This window comes from Lolium perenne, chromosome 1 (genome assembly GCF_019359855.2).
Source record: "Lolium perenne isolate Kyuss_39 chromosome 1, Kyuss_2.0, whole genome shotgun sequence".
Lineage (NCBI taxonomy): Eukaryota > Viridiplantae > Streptophyta > Magnoliopsida > Poales > Poaceae > Lolium > Lolium perenne.
In genome coordinates, this window is record NC_067244.2 from 52602492 (window position 1) to 52621841 (window position 19350).

The 19350-nt window shown below is 42.9% G+C and overlaps 1 protein-coding gene across 1 annotated transcript; it reads right to left on the minus strand.

Moving 5' to 3' along the window:
- Positions 1-17690: 17690 nt before the first annotated feature.
- LOC139832184 (F-box protein At1g11270-like) lies at positions 17691-18932 on the minus strand. The gene has a single exon (XM_071821829.1). It carries the CDS (start codon positions 18930-18932, stop codon positions 17691-17693), a length of 1242 nt encoding a protein of 413 aa, XP_071677930.1.
- Between the last annotated feature and the right edge of the window lie 418 nt (positions 18933-19350).

Consider the following 19350-nt stretch of genomic DNA (forward strand, 5'->3'; position numbering starts at 1 on the left):
ATAAAAAACTATTTTTTGTGTTTTTGATATAAAGAAGCAAACAAGAGAAAATAAAGTAAACTAAGGAAAACAATAACAAAGTAAAGAGATTGGAAATGAGAGACTTCCCTTGCAGAAATCCTATTTCTCCCCAGCAACGGCGCCCGAAAAGATCTTGATGTTGTGCAGATCACGCATTTGGAAAACCCCAAGAGGAAGGTATGATGAGCACATCAACAAGTTTTTTCCTTAGTAAGAAACCAAGGTTTAATTAATCGACCAATAGGGAAAAATCACTTCTGAAGGTGTTGCTAGCTGACTTTGGCAGGGAGCACTACCAGTGTCAGCAGCAACGTGAAATCAGCAAACAACAGAACCAAAATACTTTGCCCTAACTTACAGTGAGGTTGTCAATCTCACTGGTTTTGCAGAAAACAAAGGATTAGACGTATAGTGTGGAAAAAGATGTTTATTTTCAGTCAAATAAGGAGAACAGTGCTTTTTAGTAGATGGATTTATCGGTGTAAAAGAAAAGAACCGGGGTCCACAGTTCACTAGAGGTGTCTCTACATAAATATACATAACATGTTGGGTAAACAAATTACAGTTGGGCCATTGACAGAATAAAGACCATACCTGACAAGATGATTACTATGAGATTAATTTGGGCATTACAACAAGATTCATAGGCCGTAATCCAACTGCATCTATGACTAATAATCCACCTTTAGATTAGCATCTGCACCCCTTTTAGTATTAAGTTGCAAGCAATAGATTATTGCATTAAGTAAAGTGTGTAAAGTAAACAATATAATTATCCTTGGATAAAGCATTGTTGTTTTCTCCCTAGTAGCAACAACACATCTACAACCTTAGAAGTTATTGTCACTCTCCTAGATTACTAGAGGCATGAACCCACTATCGAGCATAAATACTCCCTCTTGGAGTCACATGCACATACTTGACCAGAGCATCTCCTAGCAACGGAGAGCATGCAAGATCACAAATAACATATAAACAATCTATAACCAACTCAACCATAGTATTCAATATTCATCGGATCCCAGCAAACACAACATATAGCATTACATAAAGATGATCTTGATCATGATAGGTAGCTCAAAAGATCTAAACATGAAGCATAATGAGGAGAAGACAACCATCTAGCTACTGCTATGGACCCATAGTGCAGAGATGAATTACTCGACATCACTTTGGAGGCGGGCATGGTGATGAAGAGGCCTCCGGTGATGATCTCCCTCTCCGGCAGGGTGCCAGGAAGAGCTTCAGAACCCTCCTAAGCTAGGGTCGATGATGTTGGCGACTACGGAACTTTTCGTGGATGGAGGCTCGGGTTTCTAGGTTTTTCCTGAGATCGTGAATAAATAGGAGGAAGCGCGATGTCGGTGGAGGCCAGGGGGCCCACACCTCCCCTAGGCGTGGGCCCGGGCCAGGCCGTGCCTAGGTGTGGTCTGGCCGCCCTATTTCCTTTCTTAGACTCCCCTTCGGACTTCGTCTTCATTACGGAAAAATATTGACTTCGGCTTTTGTTTCGTCCAATTTTGATAATATTTCCTGTACAACTTTCCTGAAATACAAAATAGCAGAAAACTGGGAACTGACACTATGGCATCTTGTTAATTGGTTAGTGCCGGAAAATGTAGAAAAGTGCAACGAAGTGTAAGTAAAACATATACAAATTGGTGTAAAAGAAGCATGGAGCATCAAAAATTATAGATACGTTTGTGACTTATCAATCAGCATAAGGGCCCTCACGAAGCTTCTGCAGCTGAAGATTCTGGAGCACGAAGTCTCCTTCCTGAAGACGTCGACCTTGAAGCCATCGTCCTTAGGGGTGAAGACGAGCGTGTCGTCGACGTGAAGGTCAAGACTGGCGGCGAACTCACTCCATACCTTGATGAAGCCGACGCGCTCTGCCCTCCACTGGAGCTGCACCTTCCACTCGCAGCGCTAGCCCATGTACAAGCACACCTTCACCTGTCGGGACATTGTTCTTCAGCTTGTACTTGCTGATCAGGTGCTGCTCCATGTAGGGCGGCACGGCGAGGGCATGGAGGTCCGGGCTCTCCGGCTACTGAAGAACGCCGACACCCGCAGCCTGGGAGCGTGCCCCAGCTTAGCAGGACATCTGACGTGAAACCTTGGCGCGGTGATCTGCCGGTCGGCTTGAGCATTATGTTTCCCTCAAGGACAAACCCTAAAACTCAACCAAGAAAATCACTAGATCTCCTCCCTCAACCACCCAAAGCTCTTGATCTTTGGAAAATCGATGGAGAAGACCAAGATCTACATCCTCAAAAAAGCAATTTGAATTACCCCCTCATTCACTTGAGGGAACTTTGGCTAGTTTTTCCTTTGAAAACCCTTGTTGTTTACTCCATTGATAACTTGTTATTATACTGTAACGGCCTTCGGAGCCTCTAATTTAGTTGTGGATGTGTGACCCAAAAACCTTGTAAAGGCCCGGTTTCGTCCTCGAGAAAATCACTCAGCGGACAAGTGAGTAAGGCCTTTATGGCGGTGCTCACGGGAGAATAGGGTGAGGCCTTTGTGGCAACCACACCCTTCCAACGTAGACGTACTTCCCCTCTAAAGAAAGGAACTACGGGAATCATCCCTTGTGTCTCCACGTGCTCCAATCTCGGTTACCTCTATTCGTTTTTGACTATATTGCATCTTGCGTAGTGGTAGTTTACTTAGTTGTGTAGGTTGTCATGTATGTAAATTTATTTAGTTGCATATCTAGCTAATTTATGTTTTGTGTCAAGCCTAATTGAAAAATAACTAAAATTTTGTAGCACCTAATTACCCCACCCCTAGCCCTCTCTAGATGTGGCATACGATCCTTTCATATGCGACACACGATTCTCCACTCGTCCCTATAAATACCACGCCGGGGGGAGGTCACTCTCATTAACCCCCATTCGCATTGACTTCGTCTTCTCCATCAACACCGTCAGCGAGGTTTGAGCTCGAGCTTTGTGCCGCCGTGATACGTCCATTTTGCATCACTATTTTATATCATAATTTGCTGTTATTCATTGATATATTTCATATTTGGAGATGATACTTATGTTATTTCATCTATTTTGCATGTTTCATGATTATTTGAGGATCGCGCACCGGAGCCAGGATTCTGCTGGAAAAAGCGTCGTCAGAAGGCAATATTTCGGAAGATCAACAATTGATAGAAATTATATGAAAAATCCTATTTTTCCAGAAGACGAAGGGAGCCAAAAGGGGGAGCCGAGGAGGGCCGCCATGGGCCCACCTCATAGGCCGGCGCGGGCCAAGGCCTGGCCGCGCCGCCATGTGAGGAGGGGGCCCACAGCCCCCTCCGGCCTCCTCTCCTTTGCGTACATCTTCGTCCCGAAAACCTAAGCTCCAGAGGATAGTCGCGAAGAGTCACAGCCGCCTCTGCGGGGCGGAAAACACCAGAGAGAAAAGAGCTCTCCGGCAGGCTGAAATCTGCCGGGGAAATTCCCTCCCGGAGGGGGAAATCGACGCCATCGTCACCGACATCGTGCTGGACATCATCTCCATCACCATCATCATCATCTCCATCATCATCACCGCCGTCTCCACTGCTGCACATCGTCACCGCTGTAACAATTTGGGTTGGACCTTGATTGTTTGATAGGGGAAACTCTCCCGGTATTGATTTTTACTTGTTATTGATGCTATTAAGTGAAACCATTGAACCAAGGTTTATGTTCAGATTGTTATTCATCATCATATCACCTCTGATCATGTTCCATATGATGTCTCGTGAGTAGTTCGTTTAGTTCTTGAGGACATGGGTGAAGTCTAAATGTTAGTAGTGAATTATGGTTGAGTAATATTCAATGTTATGATATTTAAGTTGTGGTGTTATTCTTCTAGTGGTGTCATGTGAACGTCGACTACATGATACTTCACCTTTATGGGCCTAGGGGAATATATCTTGTATTCGTTTGCCAATTGCGGGGTTGCCGGAGTGACAGAACCTGAGCCCCCGTTGGTATATCGATGCAGGAGGGATAGCAGGATCTCAGAGTTTAAGGCTGTGGTTAGATTTATCTTAATTACTTTCTTGTAGTTGCGGATGCTTGCAAGGGGTATAATCACAAGTATGTATTAGTCCTAGGAAGGGCGGTGCATTAGCATAGGTTCACCCACACAACACTTATCAAAACAATGAAGATTAATTAGCTGTATGAAGCGAAAGCACTAGACTAAATTCCCGTGTGTCCTCAAGAACGTTTGGTCATTATAAGTAAACAAACCGGCTTGTCCTTTGTGCTAAAAAGGATTGGGCCACTCGCTGCAATTGTTACTCTCGCATTTTACTTAATCGTACTTTATTCATCTGCTACATCAAAACCCCCTGAATACTTGTCTGTGAGCATTTACAGTGAATCCTTCATTGAAACTGCTTGTCAACACCTTCTGCTCCTCGTTGGGATCGACATTCTTACTTATCGAAAATACTACGATACACCCCCTATACTTGTGGGTCATCAAGACTATTTTTTGGCGCCGTTGCCGGGGAGTGAAGCGCTATTGGTAAGTGGAATTGGTAAGGGAAACTTTTACTGTTCGTGCTGTTTTTATTTCTGCCTGCTGCCATAATTCATTATGGAGAGATCTTCTCTTGAATTTTTATTTGGAAAATCTACTACTACTGCAAAGGTAGTGGATGAGGCGCCAGGTGAGGAAGAGGTTCCATACAAAATACCTATGAAAATTATTGAACGTGTTGTGGATAACCGTTATACAGGGGATGGAACTGTCCATCCTTGAGATCATTTACTGTTCTTACATGAATTATGCGGTTTATTCAAGTGTGCAGGTATTGCTATGGATGAAGTGAGGAAGAAACTATTCTCTATATCACTGTCTGGTAAAGCGGCGCATTGGTATAAATTACTGGATGATGGGGATTCTCTTGAATGGAATGATATTGTGCCCCGATTTTATTCTAAGTTCTATCCTCCAAGTGAAATTCACAAAGATCGGAACCACATATATAATTTTTGGCCTCATGATGGAGAGAGTATTGCCCAAGCGTGGGGGAGATTGAAGTCTTTAATGCTCAAATGCCCCATTCATGAGCTTCCTGGTAATGTTATCATTGATAATTTCTATGCAAGACTTTATTTTCAAGACAAGACCTTGCTGGATATTTCTTGTTCTGGATCATTTACACGCAACAAAGAAGAGTTTAAAAGGGACCTTCTTAATCGGATCCAGGAGAATACTGAAGGATGGGAGAACGACAAGGATAGAGAATCAGGTATAAATTATGATTATAAATGCATTGAAGCTTTTATGGATACTGATAAATTTCGTAATATGAGTGCTACTTATGGTCTTGATTCTCAAGTTGTTGCAAATATTTATAAAGCTTTTGCCTCTCATTATGAATTGCCTAAGAAGAATTTTGATAAGTATCATGAACCGTATAAAGATAAAATTGATTCATCTATAAATAAATGTGTTGTAGTTGAGACTGTTGATCATGTTATTCCTGAAGCTTATATTGAAAAAACTCCTTTCCCTGCTAAAATGAAGGAGTACTCTGTTATAAATAGTGCGGTTAATAAAAGTGAAAAGAAACCTATAGAACCTGAAGAGCAAATAAAAGTTGAACCTGCTATTGCAATTGTTAAAGATCTTGTGACTGAAAATGTGGAAGATGGTCATATTATTTTCTGTGAAGATGCTTCTAATATTGTTTCACATCCTAATAAGTCTAGGAAAGCTAGTGTTCCTATGCTATCTGTTAGAATTGGTGATCATTGTTATTATGGTTTATGTGATATTGGTGCAAGTATTAGTGCTATACCTTATGAGCTTTACACGGAGATTATGCACGAAATTGGTTCTTGTGAACTTGAAGATATTGATGTGGTTATTCGGCTAGCTAATAGAGAAACTATCTCTCCAATTGGTATTGCTCGAGATGTGGAAGTTCTATGTGGTAAGATTAAATATCCTGCTGACTTTTTGGTACTTGGTTCTGCTGCTAGTAAGTATTGTCCTATCATTTTTGGTAGACCTTTTCTAAATACTTGTGGAGCTGTTATAGATTGCAAGAAAGAGAAAATTTTGACTAAATTTACTGGTGAATCTTATGAGTTTAATTTCTCTAAATTTGCCAAAACTCCTTATAAAGCTGATTCACCTAATAATGATTTTAGAGTTGAACAGTGTGCATCTATTGCTCTCGCTCCTAATGATCCTTTGCAGCAACATTTGGAGAATAGTGAGAGTGAAGTTTTTAGGGAAGAAAGAAATGAGCTTGATGAAATTTTCCTTCGTCAACCTATTCTTAAGCATGATTTACCGGTAGAAGATCTAGGTACAACATTACCACCAAAAGAAGATCCTGTTTTTGATTTAAAACCATTGCCTGATAGTCTTAAATATGCTCATATTGATGATAAGAAAATATATCCTGTTATTATTAGTTCTAAGCTTTCAGAGATTGAGGAAGAAAGGTTATTGGAAATATTGAAGAAACACCGAGGAGCTATTGGCTACACTCTTGATGACTTGAAGGGGATTTCTCCCTCTATTTGCCAACATGCCATTAATATGGAAGATGATGCAAAGCCTGTTGTTGAACATCGGCGTCGTCTAATTCCTAAGATGAAGGATGTGGTAAGGAATGATGAATTAAAACTTCTTGAAGCTGGTATTATATATCCTATTGCTGATAGTAGATGGGTTAGTCATGTGCATTGCGTTCCTAAGAAAGGAGGAATGACTGTTGTGCCTAATGATAACGATGAGCTCATACCTCAAAGAGTAGTTGTAGGGTATATAATGTGCATTGATTATCGAAAAGTTAATAAAGTAACTAAGAAAGATCATTACCCTTTACCTTTTATTGATCAAATGTTAGAAAGGTTGTCTAAAAATACTCATTTTTTGCTTTCTTGATGGTTATTCTGGGTTTTCACAAATTGCTGTTAAAATTAAGGATCAAGAGAAAACCACTTTCACTTGTCCCTATGGAACTTATGCTTATAGACGTATGCCTTTTGGTTTATGTAATGCTCCTGCTACTTTTCAAAGATGCATGTCTGCTATTTTTCATGGCTTTTGCGAGAATATTGTAGAGGTATTCATGGATGATTTTTCTGTCTATGGGAATTCTTTTGATAATTGCTTGTGGAACCTTGATAAAGTTTTGCAGAGATGTGAAGAAACTAACCTTGTTCTTAATTGGGATAAATGCCACTTTATGGTTAATGATGGAATTGTATTGGGACATAAAATTTCTGAGAGAGGTATTGAAGTTGATAGAGCTAAAGTTGAAGCAATTGAGAAGATGCCCTATCCCAGGGATGTTAAAGGTATTCGTAGTGTTCTCGGTCATGCTGGGTTTTATAGGAGGTTTATTAAAGACTTTTCCAAGATTTCAAAACCTCTTACTAATCTTTTTCAAAAAGATGTACCTTTTGTTTTTGATGATGATTGTAAGGAAGCTTTCGAAACTCTAAAGAAAGCCTTAACAACTGCTCCTATAGTTGAACCTCCTGATTGGAACTTACCATTTGAAATTATGTGTGATGCTAGTGATTTTGCTGTAGGCGCTGTTCTTGGACAGCGAGTAGATAAAAAATTGAATGTTATTTATTATGCTAGTAAAACCCTTGATGCTGCTCAAAGAAATTATGCTACTACTGAGAAAGAATTGTTGGCTGTAGTCTTTGCTTGTGATAAGTTTAGATCTTATATTGTTGATTCAAAAGTTACAATTCATACTGATCATGTTGCAATTAGATACCTAATGCAAAAGAAAGACGCTAAGCCAAGGCTTATTAGATGGGTGCTTCTGTTGCAAGAATTTGATTTGCATATTATAGATAGGAAAGGTGCTGATAATCCTGTTGCTGATAATTTGTCTAGATTGGAAAATATTGCTTATGATCCTGTTCCTGTTAATGATAGTTTTCCAAATGAACAATTGGCTGTAATAAAGGTGAGCTCGCGAGATAGCCCTTGGTACGCTGATTATGATAACTTTATTGTTTCCAAGTACTTGCCTCCAACCTTTTCAGCCCAGCAAAGGAGGAAATTCTTTTATGACTTGAGGCATTATTTTTGGGATGACCCACACTTATATAAAGAAGGAGTGGATGGTATTCTACGAAGATGTGTTCCCGAATATGAACAACAAGAGATATTGAGTAAATGTCATGGTAGTGCTTATGGAGGACATCACGCTGGAGATAGAACCACGCAAAAGGTTCTACAATCAGGTTTTTATTGGCCAACTCTCTTCAAAGATGCATGGAAGTTTATTTTATCTTGTGATGAATGTCAAAGGGTTGGTAATATCTCCAGACGCAATGAAATGCCTATGAATTATACTCTTGTTATTGAACCATTCGATTGTTGGGGATTTGACTTCATGGGACCTTTCCCCTCTTCAGAAGGTAACACTCATATACTTGTTGCTGTTGATTATGTTACTAAATGGGTGGAAGCCATACCCACAAAAAGTGCTGATGGTGAGACCTCTTTAAGAATGCTTTTAGATATTATTTTTCCCAGATTTGGAGTTCCTAGATATCTTATGACTGATGGAGGTTCTCATTTTATTCATGGTGGTTTTAGAAAAACTCTTGCTAAATATGGTATTAATCATAGAATTGCTTCCGCTTATCATCCTCAAACTAGTGGGCAAGTAGAACTATCAAATAGAGAGATTAAATCTATCTTGCAAAAGACTGTTAATAAATCTAGAAAGAATTGGGCTAGTAAATTGAAGGAAGCACTATGGGCTTATAGAACTGCTTATAAAAATCCCATGGGTATGTCACCTTATAAAATGGTTTATGGGAAAGCTTGTCATTTACCTTTAGAACTAGAGCACAAAGCTTATTGGGCTGTAAGAGAACTAAATAAAGATCCTAAATTAGCCGGTAAGAAGAGATTGCTACAATTGAGTTCTCTAGATGAATGGAGAAGTGAAGCTTATGAAAATGCTAAACTCTTTAAAGAGAAAGTTAAGAAATGGCATGATAGAAGAATTATCAAAAGAGAATTTAATATTGGGGATAAAGTCCTGTTGTATCGGTCTCGTCTCAGATTCTTTGCAGGGAAATTACTCTCGAAATGGGAAGGACCATATGTCATTGAGGAGGTGTATCGTTCAGGAGCAATTAAAATTAGCTCTCTCCAAGGCAATGCCACACAAGTGGTGAATGGACAAAGACTCAAGTATTATATCTCATGTGATTCTTATAATGAAGATGTTGATGTTATTCGAGTGGAAACTCCGGAAGCTTTCATCAAAGGTCAAATTGACAGTCCGGTAGAGTTCAACTTTGAATAGGTAACAGTACTGGTAATAAAAAGTTCGCGTTTTACTTTCCGAACAATGTTTTTGCTGTTTTTGGAAAATATGAAAAATTACGAGATCGAAACGGAGTGGAGGAGACGCACGAGGGCGTGCCCCCATAGGCCGGCGCGGGCCCCAGTCTGGCCGCGCCGCCCTATGAGGTGAGCCCCTCGTCGCCCCTCTCCGACTCTGGTTCGATCTGGTACTTTCCTTTTGTCGGAAAAATTCCTGCTATATAATTCCCCGGACCCCTGGAGGTCCGTATATCGTTTTCTCGATGTGTTTTGTTTCGAGCTGTTTTCTGCCAGGATTTGCTTCGGATCTAGAGCCATCATGTCTTCGTCGGAAACTCCAAAGGACAGCTTCTGCGAGGATGTCGTCAACTTGTAGATGAACGAGCTGAAGATGCACCCCAAGGAGTTGCTGCTCGTTGATGGAGAGTTGCAGATCAAAGATGTCCAGGGTCCTAAAGGAGAAGGAAGCTTGGAAGATAGGATGGAGAAGCTGGAACAAGAGGTCTTCAACTACAAGAAGATGGCTGAGCGTGAAGTGGACATCTTCCACAAGATTGTGTCTAAACTTGTTGATGCACACAAGAAGGAGACTGCAAGGCTGTGGGACGACATCCTCTCGCTTCACGACACCACCAACAAACTCCAAGCTCAACTCTATGACGTTCAGAATCAGAACTGTGAGTATGAAAACAGGTTTAAACACATAAGTTATGCTGCTAGTTTCAGGATTCCCGAGACCAAGATGTCGTTTGTTGATGGAGAGCCTCTTCCTTGGAACTCTGATGATGGGAATTCATCACCACCACCGCCGAAGGAGTAATTCATCATCGGTATTGGCATCCCCTTGGTTTGTTCCAAGCTTGGGGGAGTGCCGCGGTATCACATTATCACTATCTTTTACTTTTTGCTATCAAGTAGTGTCATATCATGAGTAGGGAAGTTATCATATAAGATAGGTTGCAGTGTGGAAGTATCTCTCCTTAGTTGGTTGTCTATGTATCCCTTGGTGTGAGTTATCGTTATGGAATATTAATGAGAAGTCTTATCATTTACATATTGCACATCTTATTTTAGTTTGCAATCTCTATTATATGATTGATCTTGTTATTAGTATTGGTATCACTTTGGGAGCATTGAGTAATCTATTTGGTTTTGGCAAACTTAGCATTGGTCAATAGCAACAACACTTTGAGGTTTAAGTAGAAAAGAGAAGTACATGTAGTTGTTTCATTGTCTTCCTTTCTTGTTAGCTCATAGCTTATTATTCTGAAGTTAAAATTGTTTGTGCTTACAAGGAAGATGCATGATTGTTTCTATCACATGTATATTTGTTTGTTTCCCTCAACTCTTATGCTTGCTAATTAACCTTGCTAGCCAAAGACCTATACTGAGAGGGAATGCTTCTCGTACATCCAAACCTTAACCCAAACCTATGCCATTTGTGTCCATCATAACTACCTACTACATGGTATTTCCTGCCATTCCAAGTAAATACTTCGTGTGCTACCTTTAAACAATTCAAAATTTACTATCTCTTATTTGTGTCAATGTTTTATAGCTCATGAGTAAGTATGTGGTGTTTTATCTTTCAATCTTGTTGGGCAACTTTCACCAATGGACTAGTGGCTTCATCCACTTATCGAATAATTTTGCAAAAAAGAGCTGGCAATGGTGTTCCCAGCCCCGATTAATTAACCTTCATAATTTTACAAATAGACACTCCTCCATGGTATGTGATTGTTGGACGGCACCCGAGGATTCGGTTAGCCATGGCTTGAGAAAGCAAAGGAGGGGAGGAGTGTCATCTAAATAAAACTACAATTAAAAGGCACTCCTTCATGGTATGAGATTGTTGGCAGGCACCCGAGGATTCGGTTAGCCATGGTTTGTGAAAGCAAAGGTTGGAAGGAGTGTCAACTAAAAATAACTTTATGGGAGCCGCTTTTCGAGAGTTTGTCTGGCAAGGGGGTTAGAGTACCCGCTACCAGTCGTTGATAACAACAAACACCTCTCAAAATGTTACTTTTATTCTCTTTATATGATTTCAAAACTGAAAAGCTCTAGCACATGATTTAATCCCTGCTTCCCTCTGCGAAAGGCCTGTCTTTTACTTTATGTTGAGTCAGTAAACCTATTTCCCTCCATCTCAAGCAAGCATTTGAGTTGTTGTAATCAAACCATCTATATTGTGATTTACTTTATCATGTTTTCTACTCTTCCTTGTTTAGTACAAGTTTTATCTGAATGAATATAGCTTTGAAGGTTATCAATGATTATGAGGAGATTATTATGATTGAGTATGCAAGTTGTGCCATATAAGCTTTAACATAATATGTTAATTGTTCTCTGACCAAGAACGAAGTTCGCCATCACCAATTATGATTTCTTATGCACCTTTATTTGTGATTACCTTATACTTGTTTCAAGTTGAATTATATGAGGAAGTTGCTCACTAGAATGTCTTGTGTGAGTTAATATGATGCTTCTTGTCCGTATTTTATTTATCGACTCTTCACTCCATAAACATGTGGTCCTGTTTACCGAGTTCAGTTTCGCTTGGGGACAAGCGAAGTCTAAGCTTGGGGGGAGTTGATACGTCCATTTTGCATCACTATTTTATATCATAATTTGATGTTATTCATTGATATATTTCATATTTGGAGATGATACTTATGTTATTTCATCTATTTTGCATGTTTCATGATTATTGGAGGATCGCGCACCGGAGCCAGGATTCTGCTGGAAAAAGCGTCGTCAGAAGGCAATATTTCGGAAGATCAACAATTGACAGAAATTATATGAAAAATCCTATTTTTCCAGAAGACGGAGGGAGCCAAAAGGGGGAGCCGAGGAGGGCCGCCATGGGCCCACCTCATAGGCCGGCGCGGGCCAAGGCCTGGCCGCGCCGACATGTGAGGAGGGGGCCCACAGCCCCCTCTGGCCTCCTCTCCTTCGCGTACATCTTCGTCCCGAAAACCTAAGCTCCAGAGGATAGTCGCGAAGAGTCACAGCCGCCTCTGCGGGGCGGAAAACACCAGAGAGAAAAGAGCTCTCCGGCAGGCTGAAATCTGCCGGGGAAATTCCCTCCCGGAGGGGGAAATTGACGCCATCGTCACCGACATCGAGCTGGACATCCTCTCCATCACCATCATCATCATCTCCATCATCATCACCGCCGTCTCCACCGCTGCACATCGTCACCGCTGTAACAATTTGGGTTGGATCTTGATTGTTTGATAGGGGAAACTCTCCCGGTATTGATTTCTACTTGTTATTGATGCTATTGAGTGAAACCATTGAACCAAGGTTTATGTTCAGATTGTTATTCATCATCATAGCACCTCTGATCATGTTCCATATGATGTCTCGTGAGTAGTTCGTTTAGTTCTTGAGGATGTGGGTGAAGTCTAAATGTTAGTAGTGAATTATTGTTGAGTAATATTCAATGTTATGATATTTAAGTTGTGGTGTTATTCTTCTAGTGGTGTCATGTGAACGTCGACTACATGATACTTCACCTTTATGGGCCTAGGGGAATACATCTTGTATTCGTTTGCCAATTGCGGGGTTGCCGGAGTGACAGAAACCTGAGCCCCCGTTGGTATATCGATGCAGGAGGGATAGCAGGATCTCAGAGTTTAAGGCTGTGGTTAGATTTATCTTAATTACTTTCTTGTAGTTGCGGATGCTTGCAAGGGGTATAATCATAAGTATGTATTAGTCCTAGGAAGGACGGTGCATTAGCATAGGTTCACCCACACAACACTTATCAAAACAATGAAGATTAATTAGTTGTATGAAGCGAAAGCACTAGACTAAATTCCCGTGTGTCCTCAAGAACGTTTGGTCATTATAAGTAAACAAACCGGCTTGTCCTTTGTGCTAAAAAGGATTGGGCCACTCGCTGCAATTGTTACTCTCGCATTTTACTTACTCGTACTTTATTCATCTGCTACATCAAAACCCCCTGAATACTTGTCTGTGAGCATTTACAGTGAATCCTTCATCGAAACTGCTTGTCAACACCTTCTGCTCCTCGTTGGGATCGACATTCTTACTTATCAAAAATACTACGATACACCCCCTATACTTGTGGGTCATCACGCCGTGCCAGAACTTCGCTGTCCCCGTGCAACCGCGCTGGAATATCCACCGGAGTGTGTTCTCCGACGAACCACCGCATCAAAACCTCACCACCGGCAACCAACTTCGCAGTGGCAGCCATGGCTGGTAAGGTCTTTTGCCGGAGTTCTTTCGTTGTAGCTCATAACAACAAAGTAACTTTTTAGAACCTTAATTTCGTTTCTCACAAACTATTAATTTCCACCATAACTTGGGTTATTTCCATTTGTCGCAAATACTTCAACTCCGCCTCATTCACTGTCCAACCCCTTGGAAGTGCCTCCTGTCTCCTCCTCCGTGGCACCGCCAACCACTTCATTGATCATGGTTCCTTCTTTCGATCAAGTATCATTCAATAAAATATTACTTGAAGGCCAGATGTAGGCGGAAAAACCTAAGAAAACGGGGGAGGAAGCCATAATGCAAGAGAAGTTGGAAGAGGCCACCAAGAGGACCAAGGCTATGTATCTCACGATGGGGATATAAAAGGACAATGGTGGCCTTTTTCTTTGTCAGAAAAGGACATGGAGGATCTGGAGGTTGAGGGATTCGTCAAGCTCAAGACTTGGCGGATTACAACTTCTGCTACCTCACCAACCCTTGAGGATGACGAGAGAGTGATTACAGAGGCTTTGGTGGAACGAGGCTTCTCGTTCCGCCAAGCAATTTTTTCTTGGAGCTGGTGATTAGATGCCAGCTCCAACTCCATTACTGCCATCTCCAACTTCGTCGCCCATTCTGAAGGTCATCTAAAGATCCGGTCAGATCTAACGCAACGTCTCATTCAAGATCCAATCACAAAGAAAATACCCGACGCTGGATCGCTAGGAATCTGCCAGATACTAGTCGGGTGGGTTTTCCTACATGAAGGACGAGAAAGCTCCGGGTAAAGAGCATGGACTCACCACTTTCAAGGATGGCACGGCAACAAAGATTGATTTCTGGAATACAATTCCATTGCTTTCTAGCATCTAAACATAAACTGCATGGACAAGCTAATCACCAAGCTGAACAAGATCTTTCAGGCAACCACCTGACCTTGAGCTGGTTTAGCATGTGGATCCAGCCACTCCAACATCATGATCGGTTGATGTGTCTTTATAGTGGAAAGACGACAAACTCTGGGTAAGCCAGGAAACCTCAACCAGGCGCGGGTGCAGGTGCCTGCCATCCACGCGTGGCCCCTGCACTGGCATGCGTACCTGCTGGCTGATATGAGACAAGACCCAACATACGTCGTCCACTCACCCCTTTGGGAGAGGTGGTTCGAGGCCGAACATGAGGAGTGGCGCCCGAGCATCGAGGCGCACCTTGAAGCCCTCGACGATGAGGATGTGGACTACGAGTCGCAGGAGGAGGCGCACGCGCAACAACTCGCGCCCATGGCACTAGCGACGCCACGGTGGCTGTGAAGGAGGAGGCGAAGCCGGAGGAGTAGCCCAACTTTGTCTTCCCCACGCCATGCCCTGGCCGTCCTGACTGGTCGCAGTACCTCGGGGCGGCCAACAACTACGTTGAGCCCCTCCCGTGGGTGCCACCGTTCGGGCCGGAGACCTACTACCAGGCCAGGCTCATCAAAATCCCATCAGAGGATGAGGACGACCTCGACTATGAGCCGATGGAGGCCAAGCTCACGGAGGAGGAGTCCATCCAGTGCGCCATGGACGCCTCCGAGGCAGAGGAGCGGGCCAAGTGGATTAGCCTCGAGGAGGACATCCAGCGCTCATAGCAAGCGGCTTGGTCGATGCCACCACCTCCACCGACAGCAGCTGAGGAGCTGCCGCCTCCTCCTCCAATGGACAACGTGTGGCCGCCACCGCATGTCTTCATCGACCTCGACGGCGAGGTCTAGAAGCCGTTGGCGAGGAGGCCGAGGAGCTTCCGCCGGATTTATCTTTATATTTTTTCTTTTTAGTTGCAAAACTCGTCCTATGTGTGCCCCTAAATATAGCAGTTTAACTTTTTTATCCGTCCATTTTTTTTGCGGTTTTCTCCGTTGGAGCCGCTGCCACCCTCATCCGGACATCGGCCTCTTTCTTGTCCGCTGGCCGCCCCTTCCGGAACGAAATACGGTCCGTTATTATGCGGCAGCCCATTGGATTTGGCCTATACCCCAATTGTCTTTAGGTCAAAAATTAAATTCCACTTTGTCTAACAATATTTTCGTTTAAGCTGATCGTTATTTGATAGAAATCCCATCTTTTTCATGCCTATTTAGGTATTTCTATAAAAAGATAGCATAAACATCAGAAGACTATTTAGAACACAATTAATAAGCACGAGCCCATCTTCATACGAGAGAAACTTACTTTGACAGGATCGCAACATCCATTTAAAGCAGTTCTCTATTGGGTTCTATTATTTATTATGTATTTCTTTAAAATGAATCAGGTCACCTAGGTATCAAAATGAAAGCTTCACAACCCATTTTTTTATACCGCTCCTGCATTTCCTTAGCCACTCCAAAACAGAAAAGGTCACCTATGTGGAAGTTATTTTTACCTAATATAGCTTCTCAAAAGATGCAAATGATCAACTTCATTTTCACAGCCTTCTCTAAATCGTGTTCCATGAAAAAAAATAGTATCATCAACATACTGAAGGATGGACCCCCCCCCCCCCCCCCCCCAACGAGATGAGGGACTCCAACTGATCATCCTCTTTTGCCCTTATTTCGCAAAAGAGAGAGATGACCGCCTTGTCTCAGCCCCTCGTTTGAAACCAATGTCCAATGTCATCATTGACCAGTATTCCCACCGACCCTCCATATACATATTGCGAAGTGACATCACACCATATGTGTGAAAAACTTTTCATATGCAAATATTGCTGCAGACAAGACGATTAAACCTTGTCATATGCCTTCTCAAAGTCTATCTTAAATAAAACAACATCCATTTTCTTTCTATGCAGTCCATGAATGATTTCATATAGAACCACTACTAAAGCATATGTCGTCCTGGCATGAAGGTTGTTTGATTGGGTTTAATAACCTTAGGCACAATGCTAGTTATTCTATTGGGTTCCCACTTTCGTGAAATTTTTAAAACTAATATTGAGAAGATAAATTTGTCTATATTGCTAGATCTGAACCAGGTGGATGTATATGCATATTTAATTTTAATTTTGAAAAAATCATGTTAAATACATGTCTCTATTTATTGATCAAAAGGAAGGTTGGCCAATTCCAAATTGTAGACAAAAAATACAAGGTCAAAGTTCGATGACACAACTGGGTATGTTGCACTGATTTGCTTGTCACTTCTTTGCAACAACCACTAAACACATCTCTCGGTAATTGCTATTCGTGCAGGGATTATTCTTCCATCATGTTAGAAAAATTCTTATGGTACAAGATGGAGATTTTACCACTCGCGATGGAACGGGAGGGGACTCAATTTATGGTTTGAAGTTTGAGGTCAAGAGCTCCATTTGAAAGCATGAGAGGAAATGACCTAGATTCTTTAAGGCTGAGGGTTGCACCTAGAGCTTTAGAAAACTTCAATGGATTGTAGAGACTGATTCAAAAGATGTTACATTCACAGATTTCCTAGTTCTTTGAACATTCGAAGGAATATCTCGAGGACAAGAGAACCAATACCACACAAGTGGCCGGTCACGGAGATCAAGGATGGACAAGAAGACATTCTTCAAAAGTTGTACCTAGCAAGGTTTAGAGAAGTTCTACACATACATGGATATATTTCGAGCTGAGGTTTATAATAAGTGGATTTTCTTAGGCACTCAATACGCACCCCGATCTGGGTTGTTCATAGGTGCAACAAGACCCACGCTAGTCTTTTTTTTTTCTCTGAAACTTCCCTCTTTTTAATCTCACACCATACAACATATGGATTTGAAATTTTGCAGCTCACTGAAAGATTTGAGATAAAGTGCGGGAAAATTAATTTGAGACTTTTCTGATATTGAACATGTAGATATTATGGGGTTCAACCTCCCTTGTAATTTATAGTGTACTGGTGAAATCTCATAAAATTCACAACATTGGGGAAGGTCATCAATTAAACTGGTAGGTGGTTCTCCTATTCAATTAAGACTGTTATAATCCTAGGTATAAGATGCATGGTGACTCAGTACATTGCACGGTAAGCTGCATGTAGTAGCGGATGGCAAATACTTGACCATTCATGAGTATCAGCCATCGGATGGCATAAACTCTCTGCTCGATCTTGTTGAATTCACAAGCCAAAAAAGTATTAGTTTTCCATAGCTTCTTGTCCGTTCTTCTTACTGAAAAACAACGATGCTTGGTCAAAAAAACGTGCTAACAAACTCTTGCCGCCGGACACCGGATGGTCCAATCCAAAGCTACAAAGGCCAATTCTGCCGGCGAGGTCGTCGGGCGCCGCCCCTGTAACGTCGACGCACGAGCCGGTGCGAGGATCGTAGACCCGAAGCACCACCGACGGTTCTTTGTCAAAATAGCAGTCCAGGGAGCACTGCAGAAGCACCTTCCCAGTATCAGGCATCACCCTCAGCGGCGTATAACGAGAAGCGGACGCCGCCATAGGGATCCTGTACGCCTTGATCCAGCTCTTGCCCGAATCATCCAGTAACCAGATGTTGGTGAATGGATCTTCCGGGAATTTATCCCAGCGCGTCTCATCGCACACCGGTTGAACCACGCACAAGGCGCCGTTAAGCTCTGTTATGCGCACCGCCAATATCTTCTCCCACTCCTCCATGTCGAACAACTCCCGTGGTCCTCCTAGGACATCAGGCTTCCACTGTTCACTCTCCAGGTCAAGGCATAGCAAGGTGTCGTCGTTAGCAGTTGCCAAGTCTATTAGGAAGTACATAACGCCATTGACAGTGACAGGAGAGCCTCGATCGGTGCCAGGGCGGCAACAGGTCGGCGGCGGCTGTGTTTTCCTCCACCCATTGCCGCCGTCCCCTAACGTAAGGATCTCACAGGTGCTGTCGTTGACGACACGCACAATCTTGTATTCACCGGACGCGGCGGCGCGGCCGAAACCAAAGACGGGGTAGTAGCGTACGGCGACGTAGGGAAACGCATCGTGCTCTACCACATCCACCTGTGGGCAGGTCAAGAGGACCTCCCCTGTGGCCGGATCGACCACGCTGACGCCGCCGCAGGAAGCGCCATTGACGCAGATGAGGTCGTCGAGGCTCGTGCTACAAATCATCCCGTAGCCCCCGACGCCCCTGAGGACCCTCACCACGTTTCCGTCCGTGTCCATGAGACGCACGTCACGGCCTCCGTCTGGCTCTTCTTCTGGGAAAGAGCCGCCGTCGACAAGGAGAGGGCCGTGGCGGGACCTGTGCGCGGCGGCGAAGACGGGGCTGGAGATGAGGCGGCGCCACCCCTTGGACACGCATCGGAACCGGCAGACCGACTTCACCGGCGTCCTGGAGAGGATCTCGAAGACGGCATGGTAGGGTAAAGAGACACTGCTACTATCCATGTCGATCGCCATGGTAAGCTGCGATCTATGCGTCATGAAACGTCTCGGCTTGTATTGATCGGTTGATAGACGTACGGATCGGATACAACCCGTGCTGTGCACGGACTCTTTTTCATCCATGCCTTATTATTTCCTTGCCTTGGGGCCTCACATGTAATAATATGTACATCTGAATCCTGTATCCAAACCCTACCCAACCCAACCCAACAATGCAGACGGACGAGGAGACTGAACAATCGACGATCATGGCCGAGGCGCAGAAAGAGGAGAGGACGATGAACACACAAGAAAGGAGAAGCGCGGAGCAGTACGGGTGCTACGACAAAGACAAGTCTGACCCAAAGGCCGTCCACACCAGCTTCTATTTCACCTGTAGACCTTGGAAAAACGATGACATCAGTAAGCACCCACCCAACGCCATCTACTGTAC